General features: G+C 51.2%; 1 protein-coding gene across 1 annotated transcript in view; it reads right to left on the bottom strand.

Moving 5' to 3' along the window:
- MSH4 (mutS homolog 4) overlaps window positions 1-10,416 on the bottom strand; it is a 53,855-nt gene extending 43,439 nt beyond the window's left edge. The window contains exons 1-4 of the mRNA XM_066595018.1: window positions 10,206-10,416; window positions 5,816-5,986; window positions 4,637-4,800; window positions 2,761-2,871 (exon numbers count right to left, since the gene is read on the bottom strand). Of these exons, the coding sequence (XP_066451115.1) occupies window positions 2,761-2,871; window positions 4,637-4,800; window positions 5,816-5,986; window positions 10,206-10,416 (657 nt within the window). The remainder of the gene's footprint in view (window positions 1-2,760; window positions 2,872-4,636; window positions 4,801-5,815; window positions 5,987-10,205) is intronic.
- Window positions 10,417-17,570: the final 7,154 nt, after the last annotated feature.

The raw sequence follows: 17,570 nt of genomic DNA, 5'->3' as shown, positions 1-17,570 counted from the left end.
ACTGGGGTTCAGGCCCTGGCTCCACAGGGGCGGCGAGGGGCACCGGGATCCCTGGAACCGCGCGTGCCGTGGTACACTTAGCGCAGCGGGGGTCGACTTGACCGCAGGCAAACTTAACGCTGCAAGCTGTGCAAGCATAATGCTTCACCCTCCCCTTGGCCAGGCTGGAACCCTCTGATCTAGGGTCAGACATGGCAACAGGAACCCTCGGGTAAGGGGATGCTACGTACTGCCACAGGCGTACCTGTAGGGGGGACAGGGGAGGGGAGACACCGCAAAGTGCTGCCTTGGCAGGGCTTACCCGGTCTAGCAGCTGTTTTAGCGGTTCCCCTAATCCAGCTGGAGCCTCTGGTCTTGAAGCTTGAAGGCCGTCAGGAGTCGACGTGGGTCCACCACACGGAGATAGTAGCGCTGGTGACCCGGCAGGTGTGTGACAGAAACTGCTGCGGTGCTGCTACAGCTGCTGGTGCCCGTTACAGGAGGTGCTGCTGCTGTCCGGGTGCTCACTCTGTAGCCAAAGTCTGCAGGGCCGTATAAGGGCTGGATGCTGGATCCTGCTGTGTGCTGCGAGCGATAGCTGCGCACAGTGCTGGGCTCAGTGGTGCCAGACAAACGGAGTGTCTGCTGAGAGCGGCCATTCCTCTGCCTGGCCGCTTCTTTTAAGTCTGCCGCGGTCGGAGGGGGCGTGGCTTGCCCCCGGAAGTCCGCTCGCGAACCGGAAGTGCCGTTTTCCGGCCCAGCGTCGGCGCCCCGCCCCCCGGAGCGCCGCGCCCGGAAGTGACCTGCCCAGCCAGCGCCCCGGCGTCCTGCTAGCATGCCGTGCTCCTACCCCTGCTGCCGGGAGAGCTGCTGCTGCCGCTGCCATCCTGATGTCCGTTCCTGTCCTATTACGTCCTCCTTGAGGTACCCGTCGTCCGGGAGCCACAGCCTGTCCGCGCACCGACTTGTCTCCAGCAGTGCTGCCCCCTATGCGTCACCGGTAAGACAGTGCGCTACTCCAGGGAGGGGGAGCCCTATGGCTGGCGGGTAACCGACGCCAATGCGCATTGCAGGGTCGGGCCCCTTTTTCTTCACTGGGTGAGACGCCGCAGAAGTGGTGGAGACACCCCCTGCCTGCGTCTCCCCCGGGAGGCCAGTAGAGCCAGGAAAAAGCCCCGACTCCCTGGATTCCCGTGAATAGCCATGTCTGCCTCCTAGCAGACACTAAGCTAAAGACTAAATAGCTGAGTGCCTGCAGGGGGGATATAGCCAGGGGGGAGGAGCTAACACCTTTTTGCTTAGCGTCACCTCCTAGGGCAGTGGCTATATCCCATGGTCTTGGCTGTGGCCCCCAATGATACGGACGAGAAAAAAAAAGTTCCAGAATACCCCTCTGAGGAAGTTTTTCACACACATTCTAAATTCTATTGATGACTTACCCTCAGGATAGGTCATCAATAGATAATAACCAAGAACCAGCCACTCAGGATCCCCAACGATCATCAAATTGCCCAGCCTTCTAGCAGTGCAGCAGGGTCGGACATAGTCATCGGGGTCGGAGGCGCCATAGAAGACTTCACTCCCATTGAAATCAGTGGAAGCTGAAGCCTCCTATTACACTTCCGGCTCCTACACCGGCGTCAGACACAGAAGTGTGATAGGAGGCAGCACTCCCATTGATTTCAATGGGAGTGAGGACCTCTATGACGCTTCCCCCCGATGACAACGGCGATTATCCATTGGTGACCTATCCTGAGGATAGGTCATCATCAGAATTTGCATGAAAACCCCTTTAAGCTCTGAAACCTGCATAAATGTCTAAATAAATATATTTAAACCTGACTATGTTCTCATTAATATAGTTTTTTTTATCCCTTTCCAAATGCAGCCTCCTTGCTGGGTGTCAGCTGCTATCATTGGCGGTACCAAACTTTATTAGCAGTGGCACTGCGGCCTGGCTGCTACGCAGGAATGGACACTAAAAGGACACTTTATTAGAAACCCCGACTATTTCACAATTGACACTTCTCTGTATGGAAATAAGATCCATGAACCCGGAGTGCAGCGTAAAATCACGTGACAAACATTCAGTGGATCAATTTCAGTGTGAATCTACATTAGATGGGAAACTCCATTGATCTGAGTGACTTTCAACGAGGCCGGTCATCGGTGCTAGACTAGCTGGGGCCGGGATTTCATTGCCAGCCTTGTGGTGTTTTCTCGTGTAACTGTGTGGAGAGAATACAGAGAATGATGTGACCGAGGAAAACCATCCAGTAAAATGGTATCCTGTGGGCAGATACAACTAGGCACTGAAAGGGGTCAGAGGAGGATGTCAAGAATTGTTCTGATTCCTTATCATGGAAGGACTATAACAGAAGAAAAACTGTTGCAAAGCCATTAAAATTTAAGAGAAACCAAAAAGGGTGGGCAAAAGAGCGCAAGCTTTGGATCAATGAGAAGCAGAAAATCATCGCCTCGTCAAATGACTCCAGATTTCTGCACCGTGCTAATGGGAGAGTCAGAATTTGGTGCAGACAGCATGAATCGGTGACCCCTTTCTGTGAGGAGCTGGAGGAGGTGGAGTTATGGGGTGGGGAATCATTTCTTGGTATAACCTGGGTCCTCTGATACCTGTGGTTGGATGCCACAATGAATTGCTGCAGTTATGAAGGCCAACAGACTTCCAGTGTGCTAGTAGACCGAGGGGCTCTAATAAAGCGGACATTCAGTGTACGTCTAAAACAATTCAAATAAGTGTCACACAATAACATAAAGTACCTTGAAGTTTTCACTTATGAGACGGAATAGTTCTGTGGTCTTCCCATTTTCACACGCAGTATTTGGCATCAGTATTTCTAGAGGTGCCAGAATCTGGAGTTTTGTTATTACCTGGAACATTTTATTGAGACAAATTAAGAACCTATTAAAAAAAACAAGACTGGGCGTACGTTCACACGTAGAAGACATCCGCATCATCTCCATGTCAAATACTGCGTGGTGCGGATTTGGTGTGGTTATTGGCGAAGAAATGATGCGCATTTTGGTGCGGATTTTCTACTGTGGGAAATCGGTACCATTTCCACTACATGTGAACGTACGGTGAAGCTCATAATATGTCCTGGCCAGAGGAGTAAAATAGTGAGTTTTAACCCCTTGAGTGGCGGGTTTCCTACCACCCTGTCGTGCCCACCAGGGCAGGTTTTTTTAAAATGGTCTAATCATTGAATTTCAACTAATTTTGCAGTTGCGTCTCAAGAGCCATAACTTTTTCATTTTTCCATTGACATGGCCATATAAGGGCTTGTTTTTTGCGGGACAAGTTGTGATTTTTTTTAAACAGGGGGGAGGAAAAAAAGAAATGGGGAAAAAAGAAAAAAAGGGGCCATGTCATTAAGGGGTTAAATAATGCATTAACTTCCTTCTCTGGGTCATTACACGCATGGATACCACATGTGTGATTGTATTTTTGATTTTTTACAAAGTAAAGGGAGACAAGTGTTTTTATAATTTTTTACCTTTTTTTTTTAAATTTTTTTATTTTTTGTCCCTTTAGGGGACTTCCACAGGGACCCATCAGGACCCCCTGATCACATTCCGGGGGTCCGATGGTGACAGCCCTTTACATGCTGCAGTGACAGCCCTTTACATGCTGCAGTCACATGCTACAGTTAACACAGCAGAGATCGGAGGTTTTCTCTGATCTCTGCTGTAAGAGCAGGTACCTAGCTGTCCTCTGACAGCTAACAACCAGCTCTCCCTGCCACAGAGACCATCGGCTTGCTTCTGACAAGCCGATGGTCTCTATGGCAACCTGTAAACAAAGCAGGAGGTTGCCGACATATCGGCAATATCTTCTGCTGGTTTTTCAAAGCCCTTGCTTTGTTCTCTGTGGGTCTGTGCAGGCAGAGCACACTGTCACAGCTTGTGGCATTGTGCTCTGCAGCTCCCATAGTGATACATAGCCCGGAAATCTTCTGGGCTATGTCACTATGAGCAGTGGAGCTCATCCCGGAAAATTTCCGGGCGTGCCACTCAAGGGGTTAAAGGATTACAAAAAACATAAACTTAATTAAAGCAACCAAATAGATGTCATAGAGGATGTTGCCCCCTCGGGATCCCACTCTTCATCAGGTAGGGTTGAGAGGAGAGTCGCCAGCAGGAGCCTCTCAGTCCGGTGGACCCAGCTTGTTTGTGTTTTATATGGCCAACTGTTCATTTGCATAGCACGCAAAAATTCCTACGTCAAACGCTGCCACAAAATCACGGCCTTTTCCTCTCGGTGTCGGGTAAGCAAAAAGTTAACTACCGTGTTTCCCCGAGAATAAGACAGTGTCTCATATTAATTTTTGTTCAAAAAGGTTTAACTTTTTTACATGTATAGCTGCCTGGACACTATTTAAATTGACTTTTTTAATTAACTGTTAGCAGGGCTTAATTTTGGAGTAGAGCTTATATTTCAAGCATCCTCAAAAAGCCTGAAAAATCATTTTGCATCCTCAAAAATACTGGAAAATCATGCTATGTCTTATTTTCAGGGTATGTCTTATTTTCAGGGAAACAGGGTAATAGAGGAAAATCTGTATATACACTTAAATTATAAAATTGTATTATTCACACTACGGGCTCCAGTCACTAAAACAAGTGGTCATTTCACCTTCACATAAGTGCTGCTGTCTGAAAATTGGGATAAAATGACATCAGGATTCTTTAAATCCAAGCTGGACATGCCTATCTCTCCTCTGGCAAGCCCTCTCCCTTCCACTACTGCCACAAAAACGGAAGCCGAGGCTCGAGCTGATGCAGAAGATGAAGTGGTGGCTGGAAAATAAAAGAATTACAGTATCTGTTAAACTGAACAATGCAACTGGGGAACAGTACAGTAATGATGAGTGTAGTAGTCTTCTCATCCATAGAGCAATCATGGCTAAGGCAATGCTTCCAGGGGTGAATGCTGCACCTCACAGACACACTATACTGCATTACATGGAGTGCCTAGGGCTCCATAACACAGAACCATTCAGATTGTACCTGCCGAACTTGGTAGAGCGTGGCCCACTGTCAGAGCTTGGTAGGGCAATTAGGCACAGGTTGACACAAATCTTTGTTGTCCGTAATAATGTCTTCAATGCAGAAAAACAATTCTTCCATATGCAAATTAGCTTCTCAAGGGCAGCCTCAATTCTGGCAAGTACTCTGATTCTTGCTTCCCAGATTTGCTCGGCACCTCCCCTCTTCCCTGACTGCCAGCGCCACAATCACCAGCCTATCATGATGCCAGTATTCTCGGGATTGAAACTTCTTGCATGCGCCGTTCTTTCCCAGCCCAGCACATGCACAGTTCTTCTGTGAGCCAACTGCCCCAGCAAGGGACAGTACTGCACATGCACCAAGCTTGGAAAGAATCGCTCATTATGTGCAAGTTTTGCATGCCAAAAGTACGGACCTCATCAAAGGTTGGTGATTGTGGCATTGTCAATCAGGGGAAAGGGAGAGGCACTGGTCGGGTTAAAAAAGGCAAGAAACTCAGCACTGGCCAGCATTGCTAAAAGACTCCCTCTAAAGAAATAGCCCCGCCCTGTCCCACCTCCTCTCATTGCAAATAGTGCAGAGGGGCGGAGAAGAGGCAAAGAGGGGGCGGGAGCTCAGAGCACTGCTCCCGGATCTTCCAGTCTCCTCCCCCTGCAGAGAGAGACACTGTATATTGGCCGGCGTGGAAACCCAGCCGATATACGGTTGTCTGAATCCACCTTTATTGTGATTTTTTTTTTCTGCTGACAAAACACTGCAGCAAATCCACCATTATGAACATACCGGTAAAGCCCAATCCACCTACCTGGATACCCCGTCACCGGAGTCTGGATCTTTGACTTTGTAAAGTAGCCTCCTGCTGGTTTTCTGGCACAGGGACTGGCAGGACCTTTCCTCGAAGAGCTGCTTGTAACGGAGGTGAAATTAAAGGCATTGGCATTTTCCGTAAAGGAGCTTTTGTCTGCAAAATGAGAATCTGCGAATAAAAAATAAATTAAAAAAATATATTTTTGGGAAAATTAGGATATTTTAGAAAGCTGAATTTTCACCATAAGGGAAGTAAGATTTTACACTATAGCCTGGTATACCACCATATGGCCTGTGCACAGGTTATGTACAGTATGCCCGTTTAATCTAGGTGATGGGATTGGCTGCGACCCGAATTTGGCACTTGGAGGGGGCTGTCAAATGGGAGTAGCTCCCTTTCCCCGTTTATGGCCAGTTGGATTCATTTAAATGCTGGAGTTCCACGGCGCTACATTGTTTGTGATTCCTATGTTAGTGTCATTGCGTTTGACTGTCTTCTGATATTGCATTAAAGGGTATTCCAGTTGCAACCACTTGGTCCTCATATGAACGGAGTGGAGGTAGCGCAGGCGTATCGTCGCTTTATTAATTTCAATGAGAGTAACAGAGATCGCCAAGTTCAAGCACCGACCGGACTGCAACATCACAGGTCATTGGAAATCATTTGTATGAAACTCCAGCCAGCAAATACAGCCAGCTAAATGCAAAGCGGCATATTGACAGCACAATTTTGGCGCAAGACAGATCATAAATGTGCCGCATTACATTCAGAATGGTCAGTATTTTCCAGCTTCATTAAAGGGGTATCATTTGTTTTTTAATAGCAAATGCTATGAGATAGAAACCAGCACTCGCCTCATCTCCCATCTGCGGCCCCCTCTACCAGTCTATGTCTACAAACAGCGAGCGAGTGTCCGCAGCAGCCAATTAACGGCCTCAGCGGTGACGTACTGTACTACCGGCATCACAGTAGGCATGTGACAGAAGTACGGTACCCGCATCTAGTAGGTTCAAGGGTGCAAACAAAATGTCATTTTTGGACACGTTTTTAACTAGTAGGGGGGCTAATGGTTTTGCCTGTAGAGAACAGAGTTTACGAGGTCTTTGTAAAGGGGTTTTTACACACAGCTATTCGGGAAAGTTTTTTGTAGTCTTTTTTGCTGCGGCCAGCTGTCAGCTGTAGCCCCATAGGGCAGTAGCAGACGCCGCGCAGGGCATCTTTTCTGGGGCATTCAACGTTTACTTGTGCTTTTTTATGGGTCAATGGTAGTTTTTAGCAATCGCAGCAGGCTGTAGGTTTGGCGTTTTTTCTGGCGTTTCCGCATAGGCTTCTCTATACGACATGAAAACCTGCAGAAGCAAATAACTCTAAGGCCGCTTTCACAAGGGCGATCTTTTTTTTTTTTCATCAGTTTTTTTGTGAGCCAAAACCAGGAGCGGGTCCAAAATACAGAGAAATGCAAATGATTCCCTTATACTTTCTCTCTGTACGTTCCACTCTTGGTTTTGGCTCACAAAAAAATGATAAAAAGCGGGTGAAAGCGGCCTAAAAAGTGCACACTCCATTTAAAAATAGTGTGCCTGTGTATGTAGGACACCTTATTCCTGCAAGCCAAAGTTAGACTCTTTATACAAGCCTTGTAACAATGACTATTTGCTTTTAATTCCCAGTCATTGTTACAAGGCTTGTATAAAGAGTCTAACTTCGGCTTGCAGGAATGCTGCCTTCCAATAGGTGGCACTGTGGAGGTATTATTCCATCTCCCTTATTTGCATATTACCCAGAGGCGCATGAATGGCCTTTTGAGTTTCCTCACTCGCTGTCTAGGTCAGTGGTGGCGAACCTATGGCATGCATGCCAGAGTCAGCACGCAGAGCCCTCCCTGCTGGCACGCGCCGCCGTCGGCCGCTCACCATGTTAGTGAATACCGGCTGGGCTGTAGCAGGGCCGATCCCGACGCACACTGTGACTTCAGTGTGCAGCTGGGATCCTCCTCCCTCTGTCCCCTGACGTCTCCTCTTAGGTTCCGTGAGAGCATCCGGGGGAGGAGGCGTCCGGCAGCACACTGTGAGCGATACTTATTCTTGTGAAAAATCGCACATCTCCGCCGCTTGCGATTTTATTGCGCGATAGATAATAGGAGTTTCTAAGATTAAAAACGCATCATGCAAAAATTGCAAGTTCATGCGCTGCGATAAAAAGGAGCTTCATAGGGAAACATAGGGGATAAAAATAAGCAAAATGCAGAAATATAGGGCGGCAGCGATTTCAGATCTTCAATGAAACCATTGAAAAGCATGGATATCATAATTCTGCGTTTTCTTGCAAAATCCCATCGCGCAAAAATCGCGAGGTGAAAGCATTCTAAGGCCTCCCTCGCACAGACGCTTTTTCTGCGATTAACGCAGCGTATTCAGCACCACGCTAATCGTAGTGTAACGCTCCCGTTGATTTTAATGGCACCTCTCGGACAACCGTTAGATCGCCGCGCTTTCCAGTGCCGTGATTTTCGAGTGGAGCCTCTTCTATTTAGCTACGTTTAGCGCACTTCATCAATGCTGAGAAGTGCTAAAAGCGATGCCGCAGCCGAAAACTAAACTAAATCGTGGCAAAGCGCCATGACCGAAATTGCGGCGCTTTGCCAAATGCCTGAGTGAGGGGGGGGGGGGGAGGGGGGCCCACGCACATGTTTAGGCGCATACAATTTATGTGCGCAATATGCAGCGAATAGAATCCACTGATTTCAATGCGTTCGCTCACACACACGTATCTTTCCTGTGCAAAAACCCCGCAGCATGCTCTATTCTCCTACGCTAGGCGATGCGTGAAACACTGCGCAATTCTGCTGGACAAAGAACATATCTGGAACTCAATAGGCTAATAAGCCATTTAAATCGGTGGATCTTTGTTTGCCGCGCGCAAATGAACATGTCTTGCAGGCGCTAAAGTTACAGTGAAATACGCCTATGAACACGCAAAAATGTTGCACCGAGGCGCAAACAAATGCGTGTGAATGCAGCCTTAGGCCCAACGGCCGCGGACGGACTTGAATTGCGATGTTCTAGCTGCCCATATAGAATTATAGGCGTCCGTAGCTGAATTAAAGCACGCCGACGACCGGAAAACAAATCGCAGCATTCTCCATTTCATGGTGGATCCCACACGGACGGCTTCCATTGAAGTCAATAGAAGCCATCCGATCCGCGGCCAATCAGCAATTGAATTGGGGACAGGGAGCGGATTCCACGGGAAAGCAGTTTAAAAAACAAACAAACAAAAAAAAGCTTCCACCGCGCACGACCCGGACGGCACGCAGAATACCCGGATGGTAAAGCGGGTGCTCAGCCGCGGGCAGGGTCGGATTCTGCTGTGCGCTCCTACATACGGAATCGATCCGCCCGTGGACCTGCGGCCTTAGGGTCCTCTCACGCATGAAGGCGGCAAAGTGCTGCGATTTCAATCGCGGCGCTTTGCCGTGGTTTTATTTCCGCTTTCGACGGTTTGTTGTAGCGCACCCAGTCATGGCGATGGGTGAGGAGGTGCGCTAAAAAAGAGCAGCAGGCACTGCAAAGCGCCATCCACCGCCACAATCAAACACGTTTGCGAGGCGCTATTCATTTTAATGGGAGCGTTAAACTGCAATCAACATGGCGGTCCAAACGCCACGTTAATCGCAGTAAAAGCCGCCCGTGTGAGTCCAGCCCCGGGTATGTTTACACCTCGGCCCGCCGATCCGTATGTGGACTTTGTATTTTTAATGGGCAAACCCACAAGTGGTATACCCGCCGTGGATTCGGCGTCGTAGCACGTTCCTTCTTTTCTTTCGGCAATACCGCGCCCAGTAGACTACGGCGCGGATTCCAATTGAAAACAATGGAGCACCTGCCGCGGACTTGATGCAGAATCAGCGCAGATGTCCCTGCAAGAAAGAATCCGCCATGAGAACAAACTCCGCATTTACCAGCCTGTTTATGGACCCCGGCGCCGTATGGCAGCGCCAGTCTGATTCCCGATGCCGTCTATTTGCATCAGTCTATTAACGATGGCCGCCATATAGATTCAGGAGGGTCAGTTCACTGCTGTTTATTTGCATGTATTTTCGCTGTTCATTGGCGGCCAATACCATCTATATTATCTGTGCTGTCGCTGGCCTTGGATACTTTGTATTTTGGGGCGGCCGAGCAAAAAACACCACAAGATTTTGGAAACATTTATCAAAACTAATGCAAGAGAGAAGTGAATCTGCAGCAGCCAATCAGATCGCTGCTTTCATTCTCTCAGGAGCCTCTGAGCAACGAGAGACGCGATCTGATTGGTTGGATCATTGCACTAGTTTTCATAAAGCTGCACCAACGGCGACCTGCCTGCCTGCCCCCCGCGCTCTCACCAGTGTTTAGTCCTTTGCTGCTGCTCGCGGGAGTCACCCGGTTGGTGGACACGGGGCTGCTGGGAGAGGAGCTGTCGGCCGCCGGGGTGTGCAGTGATGGAGGACCGGACTCCCGGCCTGAATAGCAGGAGGTCTCGGACACCGCAGGGGTTTGTGTGCGGACAGCCGGGTGTCCGGACTTGTTATGGGGGACCCCGGAGAACCGCGACATGTCGGCAGCGGCGGCCTGATGACGTCACCGAGGGGGTGAAGGCGGGAAAATCACCTCAGGCGGCCGACCGTCTGCAGGACGGCGGCCTCAGGCAGATACTAGTGATGGAGGTCTCAGGGGGAACACTAGTAGTGGAAGGATGGTGTGTGGTCTCAAGCAGATACTACTAGCAGAGGGATGTCCTGTGGTAATGGTGGCCTCAGGGAGATGCTAGTAGTGGAGGGATGTCGTGTGGTAATGGTGGCCTCATGGAAATACTAGTAGTGGAGGGATGTCATGTGGTAATGGCGGCCTCGGGGAGATACTAGTGGTAGGCGGATGTCGTGTGGTAATGGCGGCCTCGGGGAAATACTAGTCGTGGAGGGATGTCGTGTAGTAACGGCGGCCTCAGGAATACTAGTAGTGGAGGGACATGCGGTAATTGTGGCCTCGGGCAGATACTAGTAGTGTAGAGATGTTGTATGGTAATGGTGGCCTCATGGAAATACTAGTAGTGGAGGGATGTCGTATGGTAATGGCGGCCTCAGGCAGATACTACTAGTGTAGAGATGTCGTATGGTAATGGCGGCCTCGCGCAGATACTAGTAGTGGAGGGATGTCGTGTGGTAATGGCGGCCTCGGAGATACTAGTAGCGAAGTGATGTCGTGTGGTAATGGCGGCCACGGGCAGGTACTAGTAGTGGAGAGATGTCGTGTGGTAACGGGGCCTTGGGGAGATACTAGTAGTGGAGGGATGTCGTGTAGTAATGGCGGCCTCGGGCAGATACTAGTAGTGGAGGGATGTTGTGTGGTAATGGCGGCCTCGGGCAGATACTAGTAGTGGGGGGATGCTGTGTGGTAATGGTGGCCTCACCCAGATACTAGTGGTGGAGGGATGTCGTGTGGTAATGGCGGCCTCGGGGAGATACTACTAGTGTTGGGATGTTGTGAGGTAATGGTGGCCTCTGGCAGATAGTAGTGGAGGGATATTGTGTGTTAATGGCTGCCTCGGGGAGATACTAGTAGTGAAGGGATATCGTGTGGTAATGGCGGCCTCGGGCAGATACTAGTAGTGGAGGGATGTCGTGTGGTAATGGCTGCCTCGGGGAGATACTAGTAGTGGAGGGATATCGTGTGGTAATGGCTGCCTCGGGGAGATACTAGTATTGGAGTGATATAGTGTGGTAATGGCGGCCTCGGGGAAATACTAGTCGTGGAGGGATGTCGTGTGGTAATGGCGGCCTCGGAGATAGTAGTAGAGGGATGTCGTGTGTTAACGGCGGCCTCAGGAATACTAGTAGTGGAGGGACATGCGCTAATGGTGGCCTCGGGCAGATACTATTAGTGTAGAGATGTCGTATGGTAATGGCGGCCTCGCGCAGATACTAGTAGTGGAGGGATGTCGTGTGGTAATGGCGGCCTCAGGGATACTAGTAGTAGAAGGATTTCATGTGGTAATGGCGGCCTCGGAGATACTAGTAGTGGAGGGACATCATGCGGTAATGGTGGCCTCGGGCAGATACTAGTAGTGTAGGGATGTCGTGTGGTAATGGCGGCCTCAGGCAGATACTAGTAGCGGAGAGATGTCGGGTGCTATTGGTGGACTTGGACAGATACTAGTAGCGGAGTGAAGTCGTGTGGTAATGGTGGCCTCGGGGAGATACTAGTTGTGGAGAGATGTCGTGTGGTAATGGCGGCCTCGGGCAGATACTAGTAGCGGAGTAATGTCGTGTGGTAATGGCGGCCTCGGGCAGATACTAGTAGTGGAGGGATGTCGTGGTAACGGGGCCTCGGGGAGATACTAGTAGTGGAGGGATGTTGTGTGATAATGGCGGCCCCAGGCAGATACTAGTAGTGGAGGGATGTCGTATTCTATTGGTGGCCTCAGGCAGATACTAGTAGTGGAGGGATGTCGTATGCTATTGGTGGCCTCAGGCAGATACTAGTAGTAGAGTGATGTCGTGTGGTAATGGCGGCCTCGGGGGGATACTAGTAGTAGAAGGATTTCGTGTGGTAATGGCTGCCTGGGGGAGATACTAGTAATGGAGTAATATGTGGTAATGGCGGCCTCAGGCAGATACTAGCAGTGGAGTGATATCGTGTGGTAATGGCGGCTCGGGGAAATACTAGTAGTGGAGGAATGTCGTGTGGCCTCAGGCAGATACTAGCAGTGGAGGGATGTCGTGTGGTAATGGAGGCCTCGGGGAGATACTTGTAGTGGAGGGATTGTTGTGTGGTAATGGTGGCCTCAGGCAGATACTAGTGGTGGAGGGATGTCGTGTGGTAATGGCGGCCTCGGGCAGATACTACTAGTGTTGGTATGTTGTGAGGTAATGGTGGCCTCTGGCAGATAGTAGTGGAGGGATATTGTGTGTTAATGGCTGCCTCGGGGAGATACTAGTAGTGAAGGGATATCGTGTGGTAATGGCTGCCTCGGGGAGATACTAGTAGTGGAGTGATATCGTGTGGTAATGGCGGCCTCGGGCAGATACTAGTAGTGGAGGGATGTTGTGTGGTAATGGCGGCCTCGGGCAGATACTAGTAGTGGAGGGATGTCGTGTGGTAATTGCGGCCTCGGGGTGATACTAGTGGTGGAGGGATGTCATGTGGTAATGGCGGCCTCAGGCAGATACTAGTAGTGGAGGGATGTCGTATGCTATTGGTGGCCTCAGGCAGATACTAGTAGTGGAGGGATGTCGTATGCTATTGGTGGCCTCAGGCAGATACTAGTAGTGGAGGGATGTCGTATGGTATTGGTGGCCTCAGGCAGATACTAGTAGTGGAGGGATGTCGTATGCTATTGGTGGCCTCAGGCAGATACTAGTAGTGGAGGGATGTCGTATGCTATTGGTGGCCTCAGGCAGATACTAGTAGTAGAGTGATGTCATGTGGTAATGGTGGCCTCGGGGGGATACTAGTAGTAGTAGGATTTCGTGTGGTAATGGCTGCCTGGGGGAGATACTAGTAGTGGAGTAATATCATGTGGTAATGGCGGCCTCAGGCAGATACTAGCTGTGGAGGGATGTCGGGTGCTATTGGTGGCCTTGGGCATATACTAGTAGTGGAGGGATGTTGTGAGGTAATGGCGGCCTCGGGCAGATGACTAGCAGTGTTGGGATGTCGTGTGGTAATGGCGGCCTAGGGCAGATACTACTAGTGTTGGATGTCGTGAGGTAATGGCAGCCTCGGGGAGATACTAGTAGTGTTGGGATGTCGTGTGGTAATGGCGGCCTCGGGCAGATACTAGTAGTGGAGTGATATCGTGTGGTAATGGCGGCCTCTGGAAAATACTAGTAGTGGAGGAATGTCGTGTGGCCACAGGCAGATACTAGCAGTGGAGGGATGTCGTGTGGTAATGGAGGCCTCGGGGAGATACTAGTAGTGGAGGGATGTCGTGTGGTAATGGCGGCCTCGGGCAGATACTAGTAGTGTTGGGATGTCGTGTGGCCTCAGGCAGATACTAGCAGTGGAGGGATGTCGTGTGGTAATGGAGGCCTCGGGCAGATACTAGCAGTGGAGGGATGTCGTGTGGTAATGGCGGCCTCGGGCAGATACTAGCAGTGGAGGGATGTCGTGTGGTAATGGCGGCCTCGGGCACATACTAGTAGTGTTGGGATGTCGTGAGGTAATAGCGGCCTCGGGGAGATACTAGTAGTGTTGGGATGCCGTGTGGTAATGGCGGCCTCGGGCAGATACTAGCAGTGTTGGGATGTCGTGTGGTGATGGCGGCCTTGGGCAGATACTAGTAGTGTTGGGATATCGTGTGGTAATGGCAGCCTCGGGCAGATACTAGTAGTGGAGGGATGTCGTGTGGTAATGGCGGCCTCGGGCAGATACTAGTAGTGGATGTAGGGTGCTATTGGTGGCCTCGCGGAGATACTAGCAGTGGAGGGATGTCGTGTGGTAATGGTGGCCTCGGGGAGATACTAGCAGTGGAGGGATGTCGTGTGGTAATGGCGGCCTTGGGGAGATACTAGTAGTGGAGGGATGTCGTGTGGTAATGGCGGCCTCGGGGAGATACTAATAGTGGAGGGATGTTGTGTGGTAATGGCCGCCTCCGGGAGATACTAGTGGTGGAGGGATGTCGTGTGGTAATGGCGTCCTCTGGGAGATACTAGTAGTGGAGGGATGTCGTGTAGTAATGGCAACCTCGAGCAGATACTAGTAGTGGAGGGATGTTGTGTGGTAATGGCGGCCTCGGGCAGATACTAGTAGTGGAGGGATGTCGTGTGGTAATGGCGGCCTCCGGCAGATACTAGCAGTGGAGGGATGTCGTGAGGTAATGGCGGCCTCGGGGAGATACTAGTAGTGTTGGGATGTCGTGTGGTAATGGCGGCCTCGGGCAGATACTAGTAGTGGGATGTCGTGTGGTAATGGCGGCCTCGGGCAGATACTAGTGGTGGAGTGATATCGTGTGGTTATGGCAGCCTCGGGCAGATACTAGTAGTGGAGGGATGTCGTGTGGTAATGGCGGCCTCGGGCAGATACTAGTAGTGGAGGGATGCCGCATGGTAATGGTGGCCTTGGGCAGATACGAGTAGTGGATGTCGGGTGCTATGGGTGGCCTCGCGGAGATACTAGCAGTGGAGGGATGTCGTGTGGTAATGTTGGCCTCGGGGAGATACTAGCAGTGGAGGGATGTCGTGTGGTAATGGCGGGCTCGGGGAGATACTAGTAGTGGAGGGATGTCGTGTGGTAATGGCGGCCTCAGGCAGATACTAGTAGTGGAGGGATGTCGTGTGGTAATGGCGGCCTCGGGGAGATACTAGTAGTGGAGGGATGTTGTGTGGTAATGGAGGCCTCGGGGAGATACTAGTAGTGGAGGGATGTCGTGTGGTAATGGCGACCTCGGGCAGATACTAGTAGTGGAGGGATGTTGTGTGGTAATGGCGGCCCCAGGCAGATACTAGTAGTGGAGGAATGTCGTGTGGTAATGGTGGCCTTGGGCAGATACGAGTAGTGGATGTCAGGTGCTATGGGTGGCCTCGCGGAGATACTAGCAGTGGAGGGATGTCGTGTGGTAATGGCGGGCTCGGGGAGATACTAGTAGTGGAGGGATGTCGTGTGGTAATAGCGGCCTCGGGGAGATACTAGTAGTGGAGGGATGTTGTGTGGTAATGGAGGCCTCGGGGAGATACTGGTAGTGGAGGGATATCGTGTGGTAATGGCGGCTTCGGGGAGATACTAGTAGTGGAGGAATGTCGTGTGGTAATGGCGACCTCGGGCAGATACTAGTAGTGGAGGGATGTTGTGTGGTAATGGCGGCCCCAGGCAGATACTAGTACTGGAGGAATGTCGTGTGTTAATCGTGGCCTTGGGCAGATACGAGTAGTGGATGTCGGGTGCTATGGGCGGCCTCGGGGAGATACTAGCAGTGGAGGGATGTCGTGTGGTAATGGCGGGCTCGGGGAGATACTAGTAGTGGAGGGATGTCGTGTGGTAATGGCGGCCTCGGGGAGATACTAGTAGTGGAGGGATGTTGTGTGGTAATGGAGGCCTCGGGGAGATACTGGTAGTGGAGGGATGTCGTGTGGTAATGGCGGCCTCGGGGAGATACTAGCAGTGGAGGGATGTCGTGTGGTAATGGCGACCTCGGGCAGATACTAGTAGTGGAGGGATGTTGTGTGGTAATGGCGGCCCCAGGCAGTTACTAGTACTGGAGGAATGTCGTGTGGTAATCGTGGCCTTGGGCAGATACGAGTAGTGGATGTCGTGTGGTAATGGCGGGCTCGGGGAGATACTAGCAGTGGAGGGATGTCGTGTGGTAATGGTGGGCTCGGGGAGATACTAGTAGTGGAGGGATGTCGTGTGGTAATGGCGGCCTCGGGGAGATACTAGTAGTGGAGGGATGTCGTGTGGTAATGGCGGCCTCGGGGAGATACTAGTAGTGGAGGGATGTCGTGTGGTAATGGTGACCACGGGCAGATACTAGTAATGGAGTAATATCGTGTGGTAATGGCCGCCTCGGGGAAATACTAGTAGTGGAGGAATGTCGTGTGGCCTCAGGCAGATACTAGTAGTGGAGGGATGTCGTGTGGTAATGGCGGTCTTGGGCAGATACTAGTAGTGGAGGGATGTCGTGTGGTAATGGCGACCTCGGGCAGATACTAGTAGTGGAGGGATGTTGTGTGGTAATGGTGGCCCCAGGCAGATACTAGTAGTGGAGGGATGTCGTGTGGTAATGGCGGCCTCGGGCAGACACTAGTAGTGGAGGGATGTCGTGTGGTAATGGCGACCTCGGGCAGATACTAGTAGTGGAGGGATGTCGTGTGGTAATGGCGACCTCGGGCAGATACTAGTAGTGGAGGGATGTCGTGTGGTAATGGCGACCTCGGGCAGATACTAGTAGTGGAGGGATGTCGTGTGGTAATGGCGGCCTCGGGCAGATACTAGTAGTGGAGAGATGTCGTGTGGTAATGGCGGCCTCGGGCAGATACTAGTAGTGGAGGGATGTCGTGTGGCCACAGGCAGATACTAGCAGTGGAGGGATGTCGTGTGGTAATGGAGGCCTCGGGGAGATACTAGTAGTGGAGGGATGTCGTGTGGTAATGGCGGCCTCGGGCAGATACTAGTAGTGGAGGGATGTCGTGTGGCCACAGGCAGATACTAGCAGTGGAGGGATGTCGTGTGGTAATGGAGGCCTCGGGGAGATACTAGTAGTGGAGGGATGTCGTGTGGTAATGGCGACCTTGGGCAGATACTAGTAGTGGAGGGATGTTGTGTGGTAATGGCGGCCCCAGGCAGATACTAGTAGTGGAGGAATGTCGTGTGGTAATGGTGGCCTTGGGCAGATACGAGTAGTGGATGTCAGGTGCTATGGGTGGCCTCGCGGAGATACTAGCAGTGGAGGGATGTCGTGTGGTAATGGCGGGCTCGGGGAGATACTAGTAGTGGAGGGATGTCGTGTGGTAATAGCAGCCTCGGGGAGATACTAGTAGTGGAGGGATGTCGTGTGGTAATAGCGGCCTCGGGGAGATACTAGTAGTGGAGGGATGTTGTGTGGTAATGGAGGCCTCGGGGAGATACTGGTAGTGGAGGGATGTCGTGTGGTAATGGCGGCTTCGGGGAGATACTAGTGGTGGAGGGATGTCGTGTGGTAATGGCGACCTCGGGCAGATACTAGTAGTGGAGGGATGTTGTGTGGTAATGGCGGCCCCAGGCAGATACTAGTACTG

Source organism: Eleutherodactylus coqui, chromosome 3, assembly GCF_035609145.1.
Source record: "Eleutherodactylus coqui strain aEleCoq1 chromosome 3, aEleCoq1.hap1, whole genome shotgun sequence".
Lineage (NCBI taxonomy): Eukaryota > Metazoa > Chordata > Amphibia > Anura > Eleutherodactylidae > Eleutherodactylus > Eleutherodactylus coqui.
This window is presented reverse-complemented; position numbering and strand designations above follow the sequence as displayed.